The sequence below is a fragment of the Scyliorhinus torazame genome, chromosome 19 (assembly GCF_047496885.1).
Source record: "Scyliorhinus torazame isolate Kashiwa2021f chromosome 19, sScyTor2.1, whole genome shotgun sequence".
Classification (NCBI taxonomy): domain Eukaryota; kingdom Metazoa; phylum Chordata; class Chondrichthyes; order Carcharhiniformes; family Scyliorhinidae; genus Scyliorhinus; species Scyliorhinus torazame.
The window spans coordinates 6,667,832-6,687,973 of NC_092725.1; the positions used below are offsets into that span (position 1 = coordinate 6,667,832).

Sequence of the window (20,142 nt, forward strand, 5' to 3'; positions counted from 1 at the left end):
CGGGGAATGTGTCAGTATTTACAGGGTATTCCCCGGAGAGTGTGTCAGCATTTACAGGGGATTCCTGGAGAGTGTGTCAGTTTTTACAGGGGGACCCCGGGGGAGTGCCTCAGCATTTACAGTGGGGTCCCGGGGAGTGAGTCAGTATTTCCAGGGGGAATCACCAGGGAGTGTGTCAGTATTTACAGAGTGTCCCCGGGATGTGTGTCAGTATTTACAGGGGGAATCCCCGGGGAGAGTGTCAGTGTTTACATAGAGTTCCCGGGGTGAGTGTCAGTATTCACAGAGTGTCCCCGGGATGTGTGTCAGTATTTACAGGGGGAATCCCCGGGGTGTGTGTCAGTATTTACAGAGAGTCCCGGGATGTATGTCAGTATTTACAGGGGTAATCCCCAGGGAGTGTGTCAGTGTTTACATAGAGTTCCCGGGGAGTTTGTCAGTGTTTACATAGTGTCCCCGGGATGTGTGTCAGTATTTACAGGGGGAATCCCCGCAGAGTGTGTCAGTATTTACAGAATGTTCCGGGGAGTGCGTCAATGTTTACATTGAGTTCCCGGGGAGTGTGTCTGCATTTACAGGGGGTCCCCGGGGGAGTGTGTCAGTATTTACAGGGTGCCACGAGGAGTGTGTCAGTGTTTACAGAGAGTTCCCGGGGAGTGTGTCAGTATTTACAGGGGGTCCCCGGGAGTGTGTCAGTATTTACAGGGGGTCCCCGGGGAGAGTGTCAGTACTTACAGGGCGTCCACGGGGGAGTGTGTCAGTATTTACAGGGGGTCCCCAGGAAGTATGTCAGTATTTACAGGGTGTCCCCGTGGAGTGTGTCAGTATTTACAGGGAATCCCGGGGAGTGTGTCAGGATTTACAGGGAGTCCCGGGGAGTGTGTCAGTATTTACAGGGTGTCCCCGGGGGACGTGTCAGTATTTACAGGGAGAATCCCCGGGGAGTGTGTCAGTATTTACAGGTGGTCCCCGGGGAGTGTGTCAGTATTTACAGGGTGTCCCCGGGGAGTGTGGCAGTATTTACAGGGGTGTCCCGGGGAGTGTGTCTGTATTTACAGGGGGTCCCCAGGGAGTGTGTCAGTATTGAGAAGGGGAATCCCCGGTGTGTGTGTCAGTATTTAGAAGGGGAATCCCCGGGGAGTGTGTCAGTATTTACAGGGGGTCACGGGGAGTGTGTCGGTATTTACAGGGGGGTTCCCGGGGAGTGTGTCAGTATTTAGAGGGGGAATCCCCGGGGAGTGTGTCAGTATTTACAGGGGGGTTCCCGGGGAGTGTGTCAGTATTTAGAGGGGGAATCCCCGGGGAGTGTGTCAGTCTTTACAGGGGGTCCCAGGGAGTGTGTCAGTATTTACAGGGGGAATCCCCGGGGAGTGTGTCAGTCTTTACAGGGTGTCCCCGGGGAGGGTGTCAGTATTTAGAGGGGGAATCCCCGGGGAGTGTGTCAGTCTTTACAGGGGGTTCCCGGGGAGCGTGACAGTCTTTACAGGGGGTCCCGGGGAGTGCGTCATTATTTACTGGGGGTCCGGCGGGCCCTGCTCCGGCCTGGTGGGCTGGGGGAACAGCCTCTCGTCGTGGCCTCAGCTCTCGCTCGGTTTTCAGATGGGGCTGTCTGACATTTTCCGTCTGGCCAATCGGATTGCCTGTAACCCTGGTGTTTTGCTCTCTCCTCCGCAGGCCAAGGGCGTGTTTGAGAAGGTGGGCGAGGCCACAGAGACAGCGCTGGTGTGCCTTGTTGAAAAGATGAACGTTTTCAACACCGATGTCCGCTCCATGACCAAAGTAGAACGTGCCAATGCTTGCAACTCGGTGAGCCTCGCGCCTACCCGCGCCCCACTCCTGGGCGATGATCTCGTCCGCCGTGCCGTGCCGTGCCGTACGCTGGGGTTTTGAAGAACGAGACCAGCGATATCATTGCGGCGTATAAAATTCTGAAGGGGCTTCGACAGGGTCGATGCTGCGAGGCAGTCCCTTCTTTCCGCCTCCACCGCACTCGGGGGGGGCGCTCCTCCTCACCCCCCACTCGACAGTCCCACCTGAAGCAGAATGCACTACGTTTAAGCCTGAGGTTCCCCGGGGAGTGGGGGGGGGGGCTCCCAGCCGGTTTGGACTGAGACGAGGGGGAAATCTGTTTGCTCGGAGGGTCGTGAATCTTTGCAATTCTCTCCTCGTCCCCACCCCCAGAGAACTGTGCGTCGCCCAGTCACCGAGTAAATCCCTGACCGAGATCGAGACATCGTTGGACGCTGAGGGGCGACGGGGGTGGGGGTGAGATCGGGGAGAGGTGAGGGAGAGATTAGTGGGGGCAGAGCTGCGGGGGAAGATTAGCCACAAGCTCGATTGAGGGCAGAGGTGGGGGGGAGGGGGGCGGTGTGGGATGGAGAGGAGTGAATGGCCTCCTCCTGCTATCCGAGACTGAGATCGATTGATCCTTGAGCGAGTTTCAGCACCTCAGGACATCGCGAAGCCGGCGACGTCCTTCCCGTCGCGCTGATGTCCGGTTTCTGCACACCCCCCCTCCCCCGGGGTATCTCGCTCACGGACTGTACGCCACTGAGCTTCCCCTCACCCTCAAGCCCAGCACCTCCTGCTGGCCGGAGGTATCCAGGGCTGGTGATGGTGGTCACCCAGATATTGTCGATGTGGTATATTTCTGTCTGTACGACCATGTTGATCATATTTCCCTTACGCCCACTCCCCCATTCCCTCTCTATTCTTCAGGTTATTAAGCAGTTGATGAAGAAGGAATTCACCCTGGAATTCTCACGGGACAGGAAATCCATGTCCGTCTTCTGCAGTCCGGCCAAGGCGTCCCGTGCGGCCGTTGGGAACAAGATGTTCATTAAGGTGAGCCGTCGCCACACCCGATTGCCTGCATCACCACCGCCACCCCCCCCCCCACCCCCACACTGCCCCAACTCCCAAACACATGGCCCGTCTTCCCCTCCCCCCCCCCAACCCAGCTGCTCCTCCTCACGCCCCACTTGGCGTTCCCACGTGTAACAGGATGCGCCTCGTTCGACCCCGAGGTTCCCCACCCGTCGCGGGGCCGAAGCCACTCCCAAATCGTAGCCTGACGCACCCCCCCGCCCCTTCCCCCACCCCCCCCCCGCCCCTTCCCCCCCCCCCCCTCACCGCCTGCATCCTATCCCCCGACCCAATCCGAAACACAATCCAAGTCCCAGACCCTGACCTCAACCCAGAGGCATGCGCCAACCCGGCTCCTCGATTCGCCCGCCTGCCAGCACACACCCGCAGCTCACCCACCCCCCTAACCCACCGGCCCTCCAGATGGACCCTCGCTCCTCGCCTCACCGGTTCTTGACTCACCCGTCGCCGGCAGCCCCCCCTCCCCCGGTTAACTCTCTGTTATTTCCCTACTGGCAGGGGGCCCCTGAGGGAGTGATCGACCGCTGTAACTACGTACGAGTGGGCACCACCCGGGTACCACTCACAGGCCTCGTCAAGGACAAGATCCTGTCGGTCATCAAGGAGTGGGGTACTGGTCGCGACACCCTGAGGTGCCTTGCCTTGGCGACCCGGGACACACCGCCCAAGAGGGAAGAGATGAACCTGGAGGACTCCACCAAGTTTGCAGACTACGAGGTACAAGGGATGGCGCTTGGGGGGGGGAAAGGGGGGGCGCATGGGGGGGTGAAGGAGGGAGCAGGGGAGCCCCCGTTACACCCCTCCCCAAGATTGTTTGCTTTACGACAGTGCCATTCACCCCTCCACCCTCTCTCCGCGCTTCACGAAACACTTTGCGGACACAAAGTGCCCAGCAGTGCGGTCGCCGTCGTCACATCGGAAACACGGCCCCCGCAAAGACTGACATCATAATGACCCAGATCATCCTTCTGAGCTGATGGCCACGGAAGGCTCAATATCGGCCCAGGGGACAGAGAGAATTCCGCTGTTTGATCTTTAATACAGTGCGGCGCTCCCTCAGTACTGACCCTCTGACAGTGCAGCACTCCCTCAGTACTGACCCTCTGACAGTGCGGCACTCCCTCAGCACTGACCCTCTGACAGTGCAGCACTCTCTCAGTACTGACCCTCTGACAGTGCGGCACTCCCTCAGTACTGACGTTCTGACAGTGCGGCACGCTCTCAGTACTGACCCTCTGACAGTGCGGCACTCCCTCAGCACTGACCCTCTGATAGTGTGGCACTCTCTCAGTACTGACCCTCTGACAGTGCGGCACTCCCTCAGCACTGACCCTCTGACAGTGCGGTACTCCCTCAGTACTGACCCTCTGACAGTGCAGCACTCCCTCAGTACTGACCCTCTGACAGTGCGGTACTCCCTCAGTACTGACCCTCTGACAGTGCGGCGCTCCCTCAGTACTGACCCTCTGACAGTGCAGCACTCCCTCAGTACTGACCCTCTGACAGTGCAGCACTCCCTCAGTACTGACCCTCTGACAGTGCGGTACTCCCTCAGTACTGACCCTCTGACAGTGCGGTACTCCCTCAGTACTGACTCTCTGACAGTGTGGCACTCCCTCAGTACTGACCCTCTGACAGTGCGGCTCTCCCTCAGTACTGACCCTCTGACAGTGCGGCGCTCCCTCAGTACTGACCCTCTGACAGTGCGGCACTCCCTCAGTACTGACCCTCTGACAGTGCGGCACTCCCTCAGTACTGACCCTCTGACAGTGTAGTACTGTCTGTCTCTTTCTCCTGCTCTCTCTCACTTCCTCGCTCCCTGTCTCTGTCTCTTCTATCTCTCTCTCTCTCTGATTCTCTGTATTTGTCTCTCTCTTTCTGCCTCTCTCTTTCTCTCTCTGTCTTTTTCTATCTCTCACTCTCTGTCTCCCTCTCTCTCTCTCTCTTTGTCGCTCTCTATCTTTCTCTCTGTGCCTCTCGCTCACTGTTTCTATCTCTGTCTCTCTCTCTCTCTCTCTCTCTCTCTCTCACACAAACACACTCTCTCTGTCTCCCTCTCATTCTCTCTCTCTCTCTCTCACACACACTCTCTCCCTCTCTCTCACCCTCTCTCTCTGTTTGACGTAGGTGGACCTGACCTTTGTCGGGGTGGTCGGAATGCTGGACCCGCCACGGAAGGAGGTGATTGGTTCCATCCAGCTGTGCCGTGAGGCCGGGATCCGGGTCATCATGATCACCGGCGACAACAAGGGCACCGCGGTCGCCATCTGCCGCCGCATCGGCATCTTCGGCGAGGATGAGGACGTGGCCGGGCGGGCCTTCACCGGCCGCGAGTTCGACGACCTGCCCGCCGCTGACCAGCGCTTGGCCTGCCGCAACGCCAGCTGCTTCGCCCGGGTGGAGCCCGCCCACAAGTCGAAGATCGTGGAGTACCTGCAGTCATTCGACGAGATCACCGCCATGGTGAGGATGGGTGGCTGGCCGGGGGGGGGGGGGGGGGCGGGGGGGGTGCGGGGGGGGGGGGGGGGGACGTACTTGGGTAGTGCTGGTGGTGGCTGGGGCGGGGGGGGGGCGCGGTAACGATGGGGAGCGATAGATCAGATCCAGGCGTGAGATGGCCGAAGAATCCGGACAAAGTATCACTTGGAACGATGGGGACTGGTGAAAATAGCGGGACTTAAGGCGGGCGCAACAGGACATGTTGTCACAGCGTGAAGGGCAGACTGGAGCGTGGACATGCGGATGTCGGGCCAAGGGTCGATGTGCTCTAATTATACATGTTTCTCAAATGCACTCCCCCCCTCAACTCCCCCCCCCCCCACCCCCCCCTGGCCGTAAACCCCCCCCCCCTATTTCACCTTCTTAATGCAGACGGGTGACGGCGTGAATGACGCACCCGCCCTGAAGAAGGCGGAGATTGGCATCGCCATGGGATCTGGCACTGCAGTTGCCAAGAGTGCCTCTGAGATGGTGCTGGCCGACGACAACTTCTCCAGCATCGTGTCAGCGGTGGAGGAGGGCCGCGCCATCTACAACAACATGAAGCAGTTCATCCGCTACCTCATCTCCTCCAACGTGGGCGAGGTGGTCTGGTGAGTGGCATGGCGCCGGGCACGCAGAAACAAACATCGCCAGCAGGGGCACGGCGGAGCGAGGGGGGGGGGGGGTGGGCGGGGCGCACTGGAAAGTCAGGGACAGCGGTTACGCCGCTGCCAGCCAACCTTCTCTCCACCGTCACCCTGTGCCAGCTCATCGGCTGCGGAAGCCCTCGTCCGCACCTTCCCGGGACCCGGCAACCCCCGGCTGCTCGCCCCCATTCCACCCTCTGCAAACCGCAGCTCATCCAGACTCCGCTGCCCGAAACCCTGCCCCCGATCTAACTCGCAGCACATTGCCGCTCACCCTCGGTGTGCCCACTGACCCACAGAGGTGCCAGGTCCAGCAATGCCCACATTCAAACATTTTATTTTTAAAATTAATTTAGAGTACCCAATTATTTTTTCCAATTAAGGGGCTATTTAGCGCGGCCAATCCCCCTATCCTGCCCATCTTTGGGTTGTGGGGGTGAAACGCGCGCAGACACGGGGAGAATGTGCAAACTCCACACGGACAGTGACCCAGAGACGGGATCGAAACTGGGACCTCGGCGCCGTGAGGATGCAGTGCTAACCACTGTGCCACCCTGCTGTACTCCATTTAAACATTTTAAATGCAAATTCGGCCCCCGAAAACCATCCCTATCTCTGTAACCTCCTCTATCCCCTTCAATCCTCCCTATCTCTGTAACCTCCTCCAGCCCCGAGAACTCTCTCCATCTCTGTAACCTCCTCCAGCCCCCACAACCCACCCTATCTCTGTAACCTCCTCCAGCCCCTACAACCCTCCCTATCTCTGTAACCTCCTCCAGCCCCTTCAACCCTCCCAATCTCTGTAACCTCCTCCAGCCCCTTCAATCCTCCCAATCTCTGTAACCTCCTCCAGCCCCTAGAACTCTCTCCATCTCTGTAACCTCCTCCAGCCCCCACAACCCTCCTTATCTCTGTAAACTCCTCCAGCCCCTACAACCCTCCCTATCTCTGTAACCTCCTCCAGCCCCTACAACACTCCCTATCTCTGTAAACTCCTGCAGCCCCTACAACCCTCCCTATCTCTGTAACCTCCTCCAGCCCCTACAACACTCCCTATCTCTGTAACCTCCTCCAGCCCCCACAACCCACCCTATCTCTGTAAACTCCTCCAGCCCCTACAACTCTCCCGATCTCTAGAACCTCCTCCAGCCCCTAGAACTCTCTCCATCTCTGTAACCTCCTCCAGCCCCCACAACCCTCCCTATCTCTGTAACCTCCTCCAGCCCCTACAACTCTCCCGATCTCTAGAACCTCCTCCAGCCCCTAGAACTCTCTCCATCTCTGTAACCTCCTCCAGCCCCCACTACCCTCCCTATCTCTGTAACCTCCTCCAGCCTCTACAGCCCTCCCACCTCTGTAACGTCCTCCAGCCCCCACAACCCACCCTATCTCTGTAACCTCCTGCAGCCCCCACAACCCACCCTATCTCTGTAACCTCCTCCAGCCCCTACAACCCACCCTATCTCTGTAACCTCCTCCAGCCCCTACAACCCTCCCTATCTCTGTAACCTTCTCCAGCCCCTACAACCCTCCCTATCTCTGTAACCTCCTCCAGCCCCTACAGCCATCCCTATCTCTGTAACCTCCTCCAACCCTATAACCCTCCCTATCTCTGTAACCTCCTCCAGCCCCTACAACCCTCCCCATTTCGATAACCCCTCCAGCCCCCGACAATCTGCCCTATCTCTGTGACCTCCTCCAGCCCCCTACAACCCTCCCTATCTCTGTGACCTCCTCCAGCCCCCTCCCACTCTCCCCATCTCTGTGACCTCCTCCAGCCCCTGCAACCCACCCTATATCTGTAACCTCCTCCAGCCCCTACAACTCTCCCGATCTCTGTAACCTCCTGCAGGACCTCCAACCCACCCTATCTCTGTAACCCCCTCCAGCCCCTATAACCCTCCCTATCTCTGTAACCTCCTCCAGCCCCTACAACTCTCCCTATTTCTGTAACCTCCTCCAGCACCTAAAACTCTCCCTATCTCTTTAACCTCATCCAACTACTACAACCCTCTCTCTCTCTCTGTAACCTACTCCAGCCCCTACAACCATCTCTATTTCTGTAACCTCCTTCAGCTCCTGCAACCCTCCCTATCTCTGTAACCTCCTCCAGCCCCCTACAACCCTCCCTATCTCTGTAACCTCATCCAGCCCCTACAATCTCCCTATCTCTGTAACCTCCTCCAGCCCCTACAACCCTCCCAATTCCTGTAACCTCCTCCAGCCCCTACAACCCTCCCTATCTCTGTAAACTCCTCCAGCCCCTAGAACCCTCTCTATCTCTGTAACCTCCTCCAGCCCCTACAACCCTCTCTGTCTATGTAACGTCCTCCTGCCCCTTCACCCCTCCCTATCTCTGTAACCTCCTCCAGCCCCTACAACCCTCCCAATCTCTGTAACCTCCTCCAGGCCCTACAACCCTCACTATCTCTGTAACCTCCTCCAGCCCCTACACCCCTTCCTATCTCTGTAACCTCCTCCAGCCCCTACATCCCTCCCTATCTCTGTAACCCCCTCCAGCTCCCTACAACCCTTCCTATCTCTGTAACCTCATACAGCCCTTACAATCTCCCTATCTCTGTAACCTCCTCCAGCACCTACAACCCTGCCTATCTCTGTAACCTCCTCCAGCCCCGACACCCCCTCCCTGTCTCTGTAACCTCCTCCAGCCCGTACAACCCTCCCTATCTCTGTAACCTCCTCCAGACACTACAACCCTCCCAATTTCTGTAACCTCCTCCAGCCCCTACAACCCTCCCTATCTCTGTAACCTCCTCCAGCCCCTACGACCCTCCCAATCTATGTACCCCCTCCATCCCCTACAACTCTCTATCTCTGTAATCTCCTCCAGCCCCTACAACCCACTCTGTCTCTGTAACGTCCTCCAGTCCCGACAATCCTCCCTATCTCTGAAACCTCCTCCAGCTCCTACAACCCTCCCTATCTCTGTAACCTCCTCCAGCCCCCACAACCCTCCCAATCTCTGAAACTTCCTCCAGCCCCTACAACCCTCCCAATTTCTGTAACCTCCTCCAGCCCCGACAACCCTCCATATCTCTTGTAACCTCCTCCAGCCCCTACAACCCTCCAATTCTCTGTAACCTCATCCAGCCCCTGCAACCTTCTCTATCTCTGTAACTTCCTCCAGCCCCTCCAACCCTCCCTATCTCTGGAAGTACCTCCTGCCCCAACATCCATTTCTATCTCTGTAACCTCCTATAGCCCATGCAACCCTTTCTGTCTCTGTAACCTCCTCCAGCCCCGATACCGCTCCCAATCTTTGTAACCTCCTCCAGCCCCTACAACCCGCCCAATTCCTGTAACCTCCTCCAGCCCCTACAACCCTCTCTATCTCAGTAACCCCCTCCATCCCCTACAACCCTCTCTGTCTCTGTAACGTCCTCCAGCCCCTACACCGCTCCCTATCTCTGTAACCTCCTTAGCCCCTACTACCCTCCCAATCTCTGTAACCTCCTCCAGCCCCTCGAACCCTCCCTATCTCTGTAAGCCCCTCCAGCCCCTACAACCCTCCGTATCTCTGTAACCTCCTCCAGGCCCTACAACCCTCCCTATCTCTGTAACCTCCTCCAGGCACTGCCCCTCCGTATCTCTGTAACCTCCTCCAGCCCCTACAACCCTTCCTATCTCTGTAACCTCATACAGCCCTTACAATCTCCCTATCTCTGTAACCTCCTCCAGCACCTACAACCCTCCCTATCTCTGTAACCTCCTCCAGCCCCAACACCCCCTCCCTGTCTCTGTTACCTCCTCCAGCCCGTACAACCCTCCCTATCTCTGTAACCTCCTCCAGACACTACAACCCTCCCAATTTCTGTAACCTCCTCCAGCCCCTACAACCCTCCCTATCTCTGTAACCTCCTCCAGCCCCTAAAACCCTCCCAATCTCTATAATCTCTTCCCACCCCTACAACTCTCCCTATCTCTGTAACCTCCTCCAGGCACTACCCCTCCCTATCTCTGTAACCTCCTCCAGCCTCTACAACCCTCCCTATCTCTGTAACCCCCTCCAGCCCCTACAGCCCTCCCTAGCTATGTAACCTCCTCCAGCCCCTACAACTATCTATCTCTGTAATCTCCTCCAGCCCCTACAACCCTCTCTGTCTCTGTAACGTCCTCCAGTCCCGACAATCCTCCCTATCTCTATAACCTCCTCCAGCTCCTACAACCCTCACTATCTCTGTAACCTCCTCCAGCCCCCACAACCCTCCCAATCTCTGAAACTTCCTCCAGCCCCTACAACCCTCCCAATTTCTGTAACCCCCTCCAGCCCCGACAACCCTCCAATTCTCTGTAACCTCATCCAGCCCCTGCAACCTTCTCTATCTCTGTAACTTCCTCCAGCCCCTACAACCCTCCCTATCTCTGGAAGTACCTCGTGCCCCAACATCCATTTCTATCTCTGTAACCTCCTCCAGCCCATACAACCCTTTCTGTCTCTGTAACCTCCTCCAGCCCCGATACCGCTCCCAATCTTTGTAACCTCCTCCAGCCCATACAACCCGCCCAATTCCTGTAACCTCCTCCAGCCCCTACAACCCTCCCTATCTCTGTAAACTCCTCGAGCCCCTACAACCCTCTCTATCTCTGTAACCTCCTCCAGCCCCTACAACCCTCTCTGTCTCTGTGACGTCCTCCAGCCCCTACAACCCTCCCTATCTCTGTAACCTCCTTAGCCCCTACAACCCTACGTATCTCTGCAACCTCCTCCAGCCCCTACAACCCTCCCTATCTCTGTAACCCCGTCCAGCCCCTGCAACCCTCCCTATCTCTGTAAACTCCTCCAGCTCCTACAATCCTCTCTGTCTCTGTAACGTCCTCCAGCCCCTACCCCTCCCTATCTCTGTAACCTCCTCCAGCCACTACAACCCTCCCAATCTCTGTAACCTCCTCCAGCCCCTACAACCCTCCCTATCTCTGTCACCTCCTCCAGTCCCTGCAACCCTCTATCTCTGTAAATTCCTCCAGCCCCGACAACTCTCCATATCTCTTGTAACCTCCTCCAGCGCCTACAAGCCTCCAAATCTCTGTAACCTCATCCAGCCCCTGCAACCATCTCTACCTCTGTAACTTCCTCCAGCCCCTACAACCCTCCCTATCTCTGGAAGTACCTCCTGCCCCAACATCCATCTCTATCTCTGTAACCTGCTCCAGCCCCTATAACCCTCCGTATCTCTGTAACCTACTCTAGCCCCTAAAGCCCTCCCTATCTCTGTCACCTCCTCCAGCCCCTACAACCCCCCCTATCTCTGTAACCCAATCCAGCCCCTACAACTCTATCTCTGTAAACTCCTCCAGCCCCAACAACCCTCCCTATCTCTGTAACCTCCTCCAGCCCCTACAAGCCTCCGTATCTCTGTAACCGCCTCCAGCCCCTACAACCCTCTCTATGGATCTTCCTCCAACCCCTACAACCCTCCCTATCTCTGTAACCGCCTCCAGCCCCTACAACCCTCTCTATGGATCTTCCTCCAGTCCCTACAACCCTCTCTATGGATCTTCCTCCAGTCCCTACAAACCTCCCTATCTCTGTAACCTCCTCCAGCCCTACATCCCTCCATATCTCTGTAACCACCTCCAGACCCTGCAACCCTCCCTATCTGTGGAAGCTCCTCCAGCCCCTACATCCCTCCCTATCTCTGTAACCTCCTCCATCCCCTACAACCCTCTCTATCTCTGTAACATCCTCCAACCCCTACACCCCTCCCTATCTATGTAACCTACTTCAGCCCCGACAACCCTCCGTATCTCTGGAACCTACTCCCGCCCCTACAACCCTCCCAATCTCTGTAACCTCCTCCTGCCCCTACAGCCCTCCGTTATATCTGTAACCTCCCCCAGCCCCTACAACCCTCCCTATATCTAACCTCCTCCAGATCCTACAACCCTCCCTACCTCTGTCACCTCCTCCAGCCCCTACAACCCTCACTATCTCTGTAACCTCCGCCAGCCCCTACAAGACTCCCTATCTCTGTAACCTCCTCCAGCCACGACAACCCTCCATATCTCTGTAACCTCCTCCAGCCCCGACAACCCTGCCTATCTCTGTAACCTTCTCCAGCTCCTACAACCCTCTCTATCTCTGTAACCTCCTCCAGCCCCTACACCCCTCCCTATCTCTGTAACCTACACCAGCCCCTAGAACCCTCCGTTATCCCTGTAACCTCCTCCAGCCCCTACAACTCTCCCGACCTCTGTCACCTCCTCCAGTCACTACAACTCACACTATCTCTGTAACCTCCTCCAGCCTTTACAACTCTTCCTATCTCTGTAACCTCCTCCAGCCCCTACAACCCTCCCTATCTCTGTAACCTCCTCCAGCCCCTACAACCATCCATATCTCTGTAACCTCCCCCATCCGCTACACCCCTCCCTATCTCTGTAACCTCCACGAGCCCCTACAACCCGCCCTATCTCTGTAACCTCCTCCAGCCCTACATCCCTCCCTATCTCTGTAACCTCCTCCAGCCCCTACAACCCTCTCTATCTCTGTAACTTCCTCCAGCCCCTTCAGCCCTCACTATCTCTGTAACCTCCTCCCGCCCCAACAACCCATCTATCTCTCTAACCTCCTCCACCCCAACAACCCTCCCTATCTCTCTAACCTCCTCCACCCCTACAACCCTCTCTATCTCTGTAACTTCCTCCAGCCCCTACAGCCCTCACTATCTCTGTAACCTCCTCCCGCCCGTACAACCCTGCCTATCTCTGTAACCTCCTCCAGCCCCTACACCCTCCCTATCTCTGTAACCTCCTCCAGCCCCTACAACCCTCCCTATCTCTGTAACCTCCTCCAGCCCCTACAACCCTCCCTATCTCTGCAACCTCCCCCAGCCCCTACACCCTCCCTATCTCTGTAACCTCCTCCAGCCCCTACAACCCTGCCTATCTCTGTAACCTCCTCCAGCCCCTACACCCTCCCTATCTCTGTAACCTCCTCCAGCCCCTACAACCCTCCCTATCTCTGTAACCTCCTCCAGCCCCTACAACCCTCCCGATCTCTGTAACCTCCTCCAGCCCCTACAACCCTCCCTAGCTCTGTAACCTCCTCCAGCCCCTACAACCCTCCCCATCTCTGTAACCTCCTCCAGCCCCTACAACCCTCCCTAGCTCTGTAACCTCCTCCAGCCGCTACAACCCTCTCTATGTAACTTCCTCCAGCCCCTACATCCCTCCCTATCTCTGTCACCTCCACCAGCCCCGACAACCCTCCCAATCTCTGTAACCTCCTCCAGCCCCGACAACCCTCCCTATCTCTGTAACCTCCTCCAACCCTACAACCCTCCCTATCTCTGTAACCTCCTCCAACCCTACAACCCTCCCTATCTCTGTAACCTCCTCCAGCCCCGACAACCCTCCAAATCTCTGTAACCTCCTCCAACCCCTACATTTCTCCCTTTCTCTGTAACCTCCTCCAGCCCCTATAACCCTCTCTCTCTCTGTAACATCCTCCAGCCCCTACAACCATCCATATCTCTGTTACCTCCTCACGCTCCTATAAGCGTCCCTATCTCTGTAACCTCCACCAGCCCCTACAACCCGCCCTATCTCTGTAACCTCCTCCAGCCCTACATCCCTCTCTATCTCTGTAACCTCCTCCAGCCCCTACAACCCTCCCTATCACTGTAACTTCCTCCAGCCCCTACAACCCTCCCTACCTCTGTAACCTCCAGCCCCTACAACCCTCTGTATCTCTGTAACTTCCTCCAGCCCCTACAGCCCTCACTATCTCTGTAACCTCCTCCCGCCCCTACAACCCTCCCTATCTCTCTAACCTCCTCCAGCCCCGACACCCCTCCCTATCTCTGTAACCTCCTCCAACCCCAACAACCCTCCCTATCTCTGTAACCTCCTCGAGCCACTATTAACCTCCCTATCTCTGTAATCTCCTCCAGCCACTACAACCCTCCCTAACTCTGTAACCTCCTCCAGCCCCTGCAACACTCCCTATCTCTGTAACCTCCTCCAGCCCCTACAACACTCCCTATCTCTGTAAACTCCTCCAGCCCCTACAACCCTCCCTATCTCTGTAACCTCCTCCAGCCCCTACAACCATCCGTATCTCTGTAACCTCCCCCATCCGCTACACCCCTCCCTATCTCTGTAACCTCCACGAGCCCCTACAACCCGCCTTATCTCTGTAACCTCCTCCAGCCCTACATCCCTCCCTATCTCTGTAACCTCCTCCAGCCCCTACAACCCTCTCTATCTCTGTAACTTCCTCCAACCCTCTACAGCCCTCACTATCTCTGTAACCTCCTCCCGCCCCTACAACCCATCTATCTCTCTAACCTCCTCCACCCCAACAACCCTCCCTATCTCTCTAACCTCCTCCACCCCGACAACCCTCTCTATCTCTGTAACTTCCTCCAGCCCCTACAGCCCTCACTATCTCTGTAACCTCCTCCCGCCCGTACAACCCTGCCTATCTCTGTAACCTCCTCCAGCCCCTACACCCTCCCTATCTCTGTAACCTCCTCCAGCCCCTACAACCCTCCCTATCTCTGTAACCTCCTCCAGCCCCTACAACCCTCCCTATCTCTGTAATCTCCTCCAGCCCCTACAACCCTCCCTATCTCTGTAACCTCCTCCAGCCCCTACAACCCTCCCTATCTCTGTAACCTCCTCCAGCCCCTGCAACCCTCCCAATCTCTGTAACCTCCTCCAGCCCCGACAACTCTCCCTATCTCTGTAACCTCCTCCAGCCCCTAGAACCCTCCGTTATCTCTGTAACCTCCTCCAGCCCCTACAACCCTCCCTACCTCAGTCACCTCCTCCAGTCACTACAACCCACACTATCTCTGTAACCTCCTCCAGCTCCTACAACCCTCCCTATCTCTGTAACCTCCTCCAGCCCCTACAACCCGCCCTAGCTCTGTAACCTCCTCCAGCCCCTACAACCCTCCCCATCTCTGTAACCTCCTCCAGCCCCTACAACCCTCCCTAGCTCTGTAACCTCCTCCAGCCGCTACAACCCTCTCTATGTAACTTCCTCCAGCCCCTACATCCCTCCCTATCTCTGTCACCTCCACCAGCCCCGACAACCCTCCCAATCTCTGTAACCTCCTCCAGCCCCGACAACCCTCCCTATCTCTGTAACCTCCTACAACCCTACAACCCTCCCTATCTCTGTAACCTCCTCCAACCTTACAACCCTCCCTATCTCTGTAACCTCCTCCAGCCCCGACAACCCTCCAAATCTCTGTAACCTCCTCCAACCCCTACATCTCTCCCTTTCTCTGTAACCTCCTCCAGCCCCTATAACCCTCTCTATCTCTGTAACCTCCTCCAGCCCCTACAACCATCCATATCTCTGTTACCTCCTCACGCTCCTATAAGCGTCCCTATCTCTGTAACCTCCACCAGCCCCTACAACCCGCCCTATCTCTGTAACCTCCTCCAGCCCTACATCCCTCTCTATCTCTGTAACCTCCTCCAGCCCCTACAACCCTCCCTATCACTGTAACTTCCTCCAGCCCCTACAACCCTCCCTACCTCTGTAACCTCCTCCAGCCCCTACAACCCTCTGTATCTCTGTAACTTCCTCCAGCCCCTACAGCCCTCACTATCTCTGTAACCTCCTCCCGCCCCTACAACCCTCCCTATCTCTCTAACCTCCTCCAGCCCCGACACCCCTCCCTATCTCTGTAACCTCCTCCAACCCCAACAACCCTCCCTATCTCTCTAACCTCCTCCACCCCTACAACCCTCTCTATCTGTGTAACTTCCTCCAGCCCCTACAGCCCTCACTATCTCTGTAACCTCCTCCCGCCCCTACAACCCTCCCTATCTCTGTATCCTCCTCCAGCCCCTACACCCTCCCTATCTCTGTAACCTCCTCCAGCCCCTACACCCTCCCTATCTCTGTATCCTCCTCCAGCCCCTACACCCTCCCTATCTCTGTATTCTCCTCCAGCCCCTACAACCCTCCCTATCTCTGTAACCTCCTCCAGCCCCTACACCCTCCCTATCTCTGTAACCTCCTCCAGCCCCTACAACCCTCCCTATCTCTCTAACCTCCTCCAGCCCTTACAACCCTCCCTATCTCTGTAACCTCCTCCAGCCCCTACAACCCTCCCTATCTGTGTAACCTCCTCCAGCCCCTACAACCCTCCCTATCTCTGTAACCTCCTCCAGCCCCTACACCCTCCCTATCTCTGTAACCTCCTCCAGCCCCTACAACCCTCCCTATCTCTGTATCCTCCTCCAACCCCGACAACCCTCCCTATCTCTGTAACCTCCTCCAGCCCCTACACCCTCCCTATCTCTGTAACCTCCTCCAGCCCCTACAACCCTCCCTATCTCTGTATCCTCCTCCAACCCCGACAACCCTCCCTATCTCTGTAACCTCCTCCCGCCCCTACAAACCTCCCTATCTCTGTATCCTCCTCCAGCCCCTACACCCTCCCTATCTCTGTAACCTCCTCCAGCCCCTACACCCTCCCTATCTCTGTCACCTCCTCCAGCCCCTACAACCCTCCCTATCTCTGTATCCTCCTCCAACCCCGACAACCCTCCCTATCTCTGTAACCTCCTCCCGCCCCTACAACCCTCCCTATCTCTGTAACCGCCTCCAGCCCCTACACCCTCCCTATCTCTGTAACCTCCTCCCGCCCCTACAACCCTCCCTATCTCTGTATCCTCCTCCAGCCCCTACACCCTCCCTATCTCTGTATCCTCCTCCAGCCCCGACAACCCTCCCAATCTCTGTAACCTCCTCCAGCCCCTATAACCCTCCCAATCTCTGTAACCTCCTCCAGCCCCTACAACCCTCCCAATCTCTGTAACCTCCTCCAGCCCCTACAACCCTCCCTATCTCTGTAACCTCCTCCAGCCCCGACAACCCTCCCTATCTGTGTAACCTACTCGAAAACTCTGTGTTCCCCCAATTCCAGCCTCTTGAACATCCCCCAATTCCCATCTTTCCACCATTGGCGGCCTTGCCAACTTCACCTCTGGAATTCACTCCCTATATCTCTCCACCTCTCCCTCTCTCTCTTTCTCTCTCCATCTTTCTCTCTCTACCTATCCGTCTCTGTCTCTCTACCTCACTCTCTTTCTCTGTCGCTTTCTTTCTGTCTCTCTCTCTCTCTCTCTCTCCCTTCTCTCCCTGTCGCTCTCTCTCTCCCTCTCTCTCTCCCGCGCTCTCCCACTCTCTCCCTCTCAATGTCTCTCTCTCCTTCTCCCTCTGTCTCCCACTCCCTCCCTCTCCCTGTTCTTCTCTCCTTCTCCCTGTGTCTCCCACTCCCTCCCTCTCCCTGTCCCTCTCTCCTTCTCCCTGTGTCTCCCGCTCTCTGCCACTCTCTCCCTCTCCCTGTCCCTCTCTCCTTCTCCCTGTGTCTCCCACTCCCTCCCTCTCCCTGTCCCTCTCTCCTTCTCCCTGTGTCTCCCGCTCTCTGCCACTCTCTCCCTCTCCCTGTCCCTCTCTCCTTCTCCCTGTGTCTCCCACTCCCTCCCTCTCCCTGTCCCTCTCTCCTTCTCCTTGTGTCTCCCGCTCTCTGCCACTCTCTCCCTCTCCCTGTCCCTCTCTCCTTCTCCCTGTGTCTCCCGCTCTCTCCAACTCCCTCCCTCTCCCTGTCCCTCTCTCCTTCTCCCTGTGTCTCCCGCTCTCTGCCACTCTCTCCCTCTCTCTGTCTCTCTCTCCTTCTCCCTGTGTCTCCCGCTCTCTGCCACTCTCTCCCTCTCTCTGTCTCTCTCTCCTTCTCCCTCTGTCTCCCGCTCTCTGCCACTCTCTCCCTCTCTCTGTCTCTCATCTCCTTCTCCCTCTGTCTCCCGCTCTCTGCCACTCTCTCCCTCTCTCTGTCTCTCTCTCCCTCTCCCTGTCTCTCTCCTTCTCCCTCTGTCTCCCACTCTCTGCCACTCTTTCCCTCTCTCTGTCTCTCTCTCCCTCTCGCTCTCTGCCACTCTCTCCCTCTCTCTGTCTCTCTCTCCTTCTCCCTCTGTCTCCTGCTCTCCCCTCTCCCTGTCTCTCTCCTTCTCCCTCTGTCTCCTGCTCTCTGCCACTCTTTCCCTCTCTCTGTCTCTCTCTCCCTCTCACTCTCTCCCTCTCTCTGTCTCTCTCTCCTTCTCCCTCTGTCTCCTGCTCTCTCCCTCTCCCTGTCTCTCTCCTTCTCCCTCTGTCTCCCGCTCTCTGCCACTCTCTCCCTCTCTCTGTCTCTCTCTCCTTCTCCCTGTGCCGCCGGCTCTCTCCCTCTCTCTCTCTCTTCCCTCTGTCAAAATCATCCGAAACCCGACCTCTCTGACTGCCTGTCCCTAAGCTCTTCTGCGTCTCGGCGGCAAGTTCCGTCTGTTAATCGTTCTGGCGAATGGCCTTGCCAGGTTTGATGTTGTAGTCACCGTAGCAATATGAATCCATGTTCTTCTCTCTCCCTCTTCCATTCTATCCTTCCTTCTGTCCTCCCCTCTGTTTGCTTGCTCTCAATCCCGTTCTGTGCCTCTGCAGTATTTTCCTCACGGCTGCGCTGGGCCTCCCAGAGGCACTCATCCCCGTCCAGCTCCTGTGGGTCAATCTGGTGACAGACGGTTTGCCAGCCACAGCCCTGGGTTTCAACCCCCCCGACCTGGACATCATGAATAGGTCTCCACGTAGCCCGAAGGAGTCTCTGATCAGTGGCTGGCTATTCTTCCGCTACATGGTCATTGGAGGTGAGTGATCGACACGGCGGTGTCGTGTTTTCTATCGCGGCCGCACTGTCAGAGGGTCAGTACTGAGGGAGTGCCGCACTGTCAGAGGGTCAGTACTGCGGGAGTGCCGCACTGTCAGAGGCTCCGTACTGAGGGAGTGCCGCACTGTCAGAGGGTCAGTACTGAGGGAGCGCCGCACTGTCAGAGGGTCAGTACTGAGGGAGCGCCGCACTGTCAGAGGGTCAGTACTGAGGGAGTGCTGCACTGTCAGAGGGTCAGTACTGCGGGAGTGCCGCACTGTCAGAGGGTCAGTACTGAGGGAGTGCCGCACTGTCAGAGGGTCAGTACTGAGGGAGCGCCGCACTGTCAGAGGGTCAGTACTGAGGGAGCGCCGCACTGTCAGAGGGTCAGTACTGAGGGAGTGCTGCACTGTCAGAGGGTCAGTACTGCGGGAGTGCCGCACTGTCAGAGGGTCAGTACTGAGGGAGTGCCGCACTGTCAGAGGGTCAGTACTGAGGGAGTGCTGCACTGACAGAGGGTCAGTACTGAGGGAGTGCCGCACTGTCAGAGGGTCAGTACTGAGGGAGTGCCGCACTGTCAGAGGGTCAGTGCTGAGGGAGTGCCGCACTGTCAGAGGGTCAGTACTGAGGCAGTGCTGCACTGTCAGAGGGTCAGTACTGAGGGAGTGCCGCACTGTCAGAGGGTCAGTACTGAGGTAGTGCCGCAGTGTCCGAGGGTCAGTACTGAGGGAGTGCCGCACTGTCAGAGGGTCAGTACTGAGGGAGCGCTGCACTGTCAGAGGGTCAGTACTGAGGGAGTGCTGCACTGTCAGAGGGTCAATACTGAGGGTGTGCTGCACTGTCAGAGGGTCAATACTGAGGGAGTGCCGCACTGTCAGAGGGTCAGTACTGAGGGAGCGCTGCACTGTCAGAGGGTAAGTACTGAGGGAGTGCTGCACTGTCAGAGGGTCAATACTGAGGGTGTGCTGCACTGTCAGAGGGTCAGTACTGAGGGAGTGCTGCACTGTCAGAGGGTCAGTACTGAGGGAGCGCCGCACTGTCAGTGGGTCAGTACTGAGGGAGTGCTGCACTGTCAGAGGGTCAGTACTGAGGGGGTGCTGCACTGTCAGAGGGTCAGTACTGAGGGAGTGCCGCACTGTCAGAGGGTCAGTACTGAGGGAGAGCCGCACTGTCAGAGGGTCAGTACTGAGGGAGAGCCGCACTGTCAGAGGGTCAGTACTGAGGGAGAGCCGCACTGTCAGAGGGTCAGTACTGAGGGAGTGCTGCACTGTCAGAGGGTCAGTACTGAGGGAGTGCCGCACTGTCAGAGGGTCAGTACTGAGGGAGTGCCGCACTGTCAGAGGGTCAGTACTGAGGCAGTGCTGCACTGTCAGAGGGTCAGTACTGAGGGAGTGCCGCACTGTCAGAGGGTCAGTACTGAGGGAGTGCCGCACTGTCCGAGTGTCAGTACTGAGGGAGTGCTGCAC

General features: G+C 57.2%; 1 protein-coding gene across 1 annotated transcript in view; it reads left to right on the top strand.

Annotated features, from left to right (window-relative positions):
- The window catches only part of LOC140395993 (sarcoplasmic/endoplasmic reticulum calcium ATPase 1), a 165,179-nt gene that overhangs the window by 128,091 nt on the left and 16,946 nt on the right, over positions 1-20,142 (top strand). The window contains exons 12-17 of the mRNA XM_072484029.1: positions 1,675-1,806; positions 2,719-2,844; positions 3,385-3,603; positions 5,014-5,349; positions 5,758-5,978; positions 18,475-18,677. Coding sequence (XP_072340130.1) covers positions 1,675-1,806; positions 2,719-2,844; positions 3,385-3,603; positions 5,014-5,349; positions 5,758-5,978; positions 18,475-18,677 — 1,237 coding nt within the window. The remainder of the gene's footprint in view (positions 1-1,674; positions 1,807-2,718; positions 2,845-3,384; positions 3,604-5,013; positions 5,350-5,757; positions 5,979-18,474; positions 18,678-20,142) is intronic.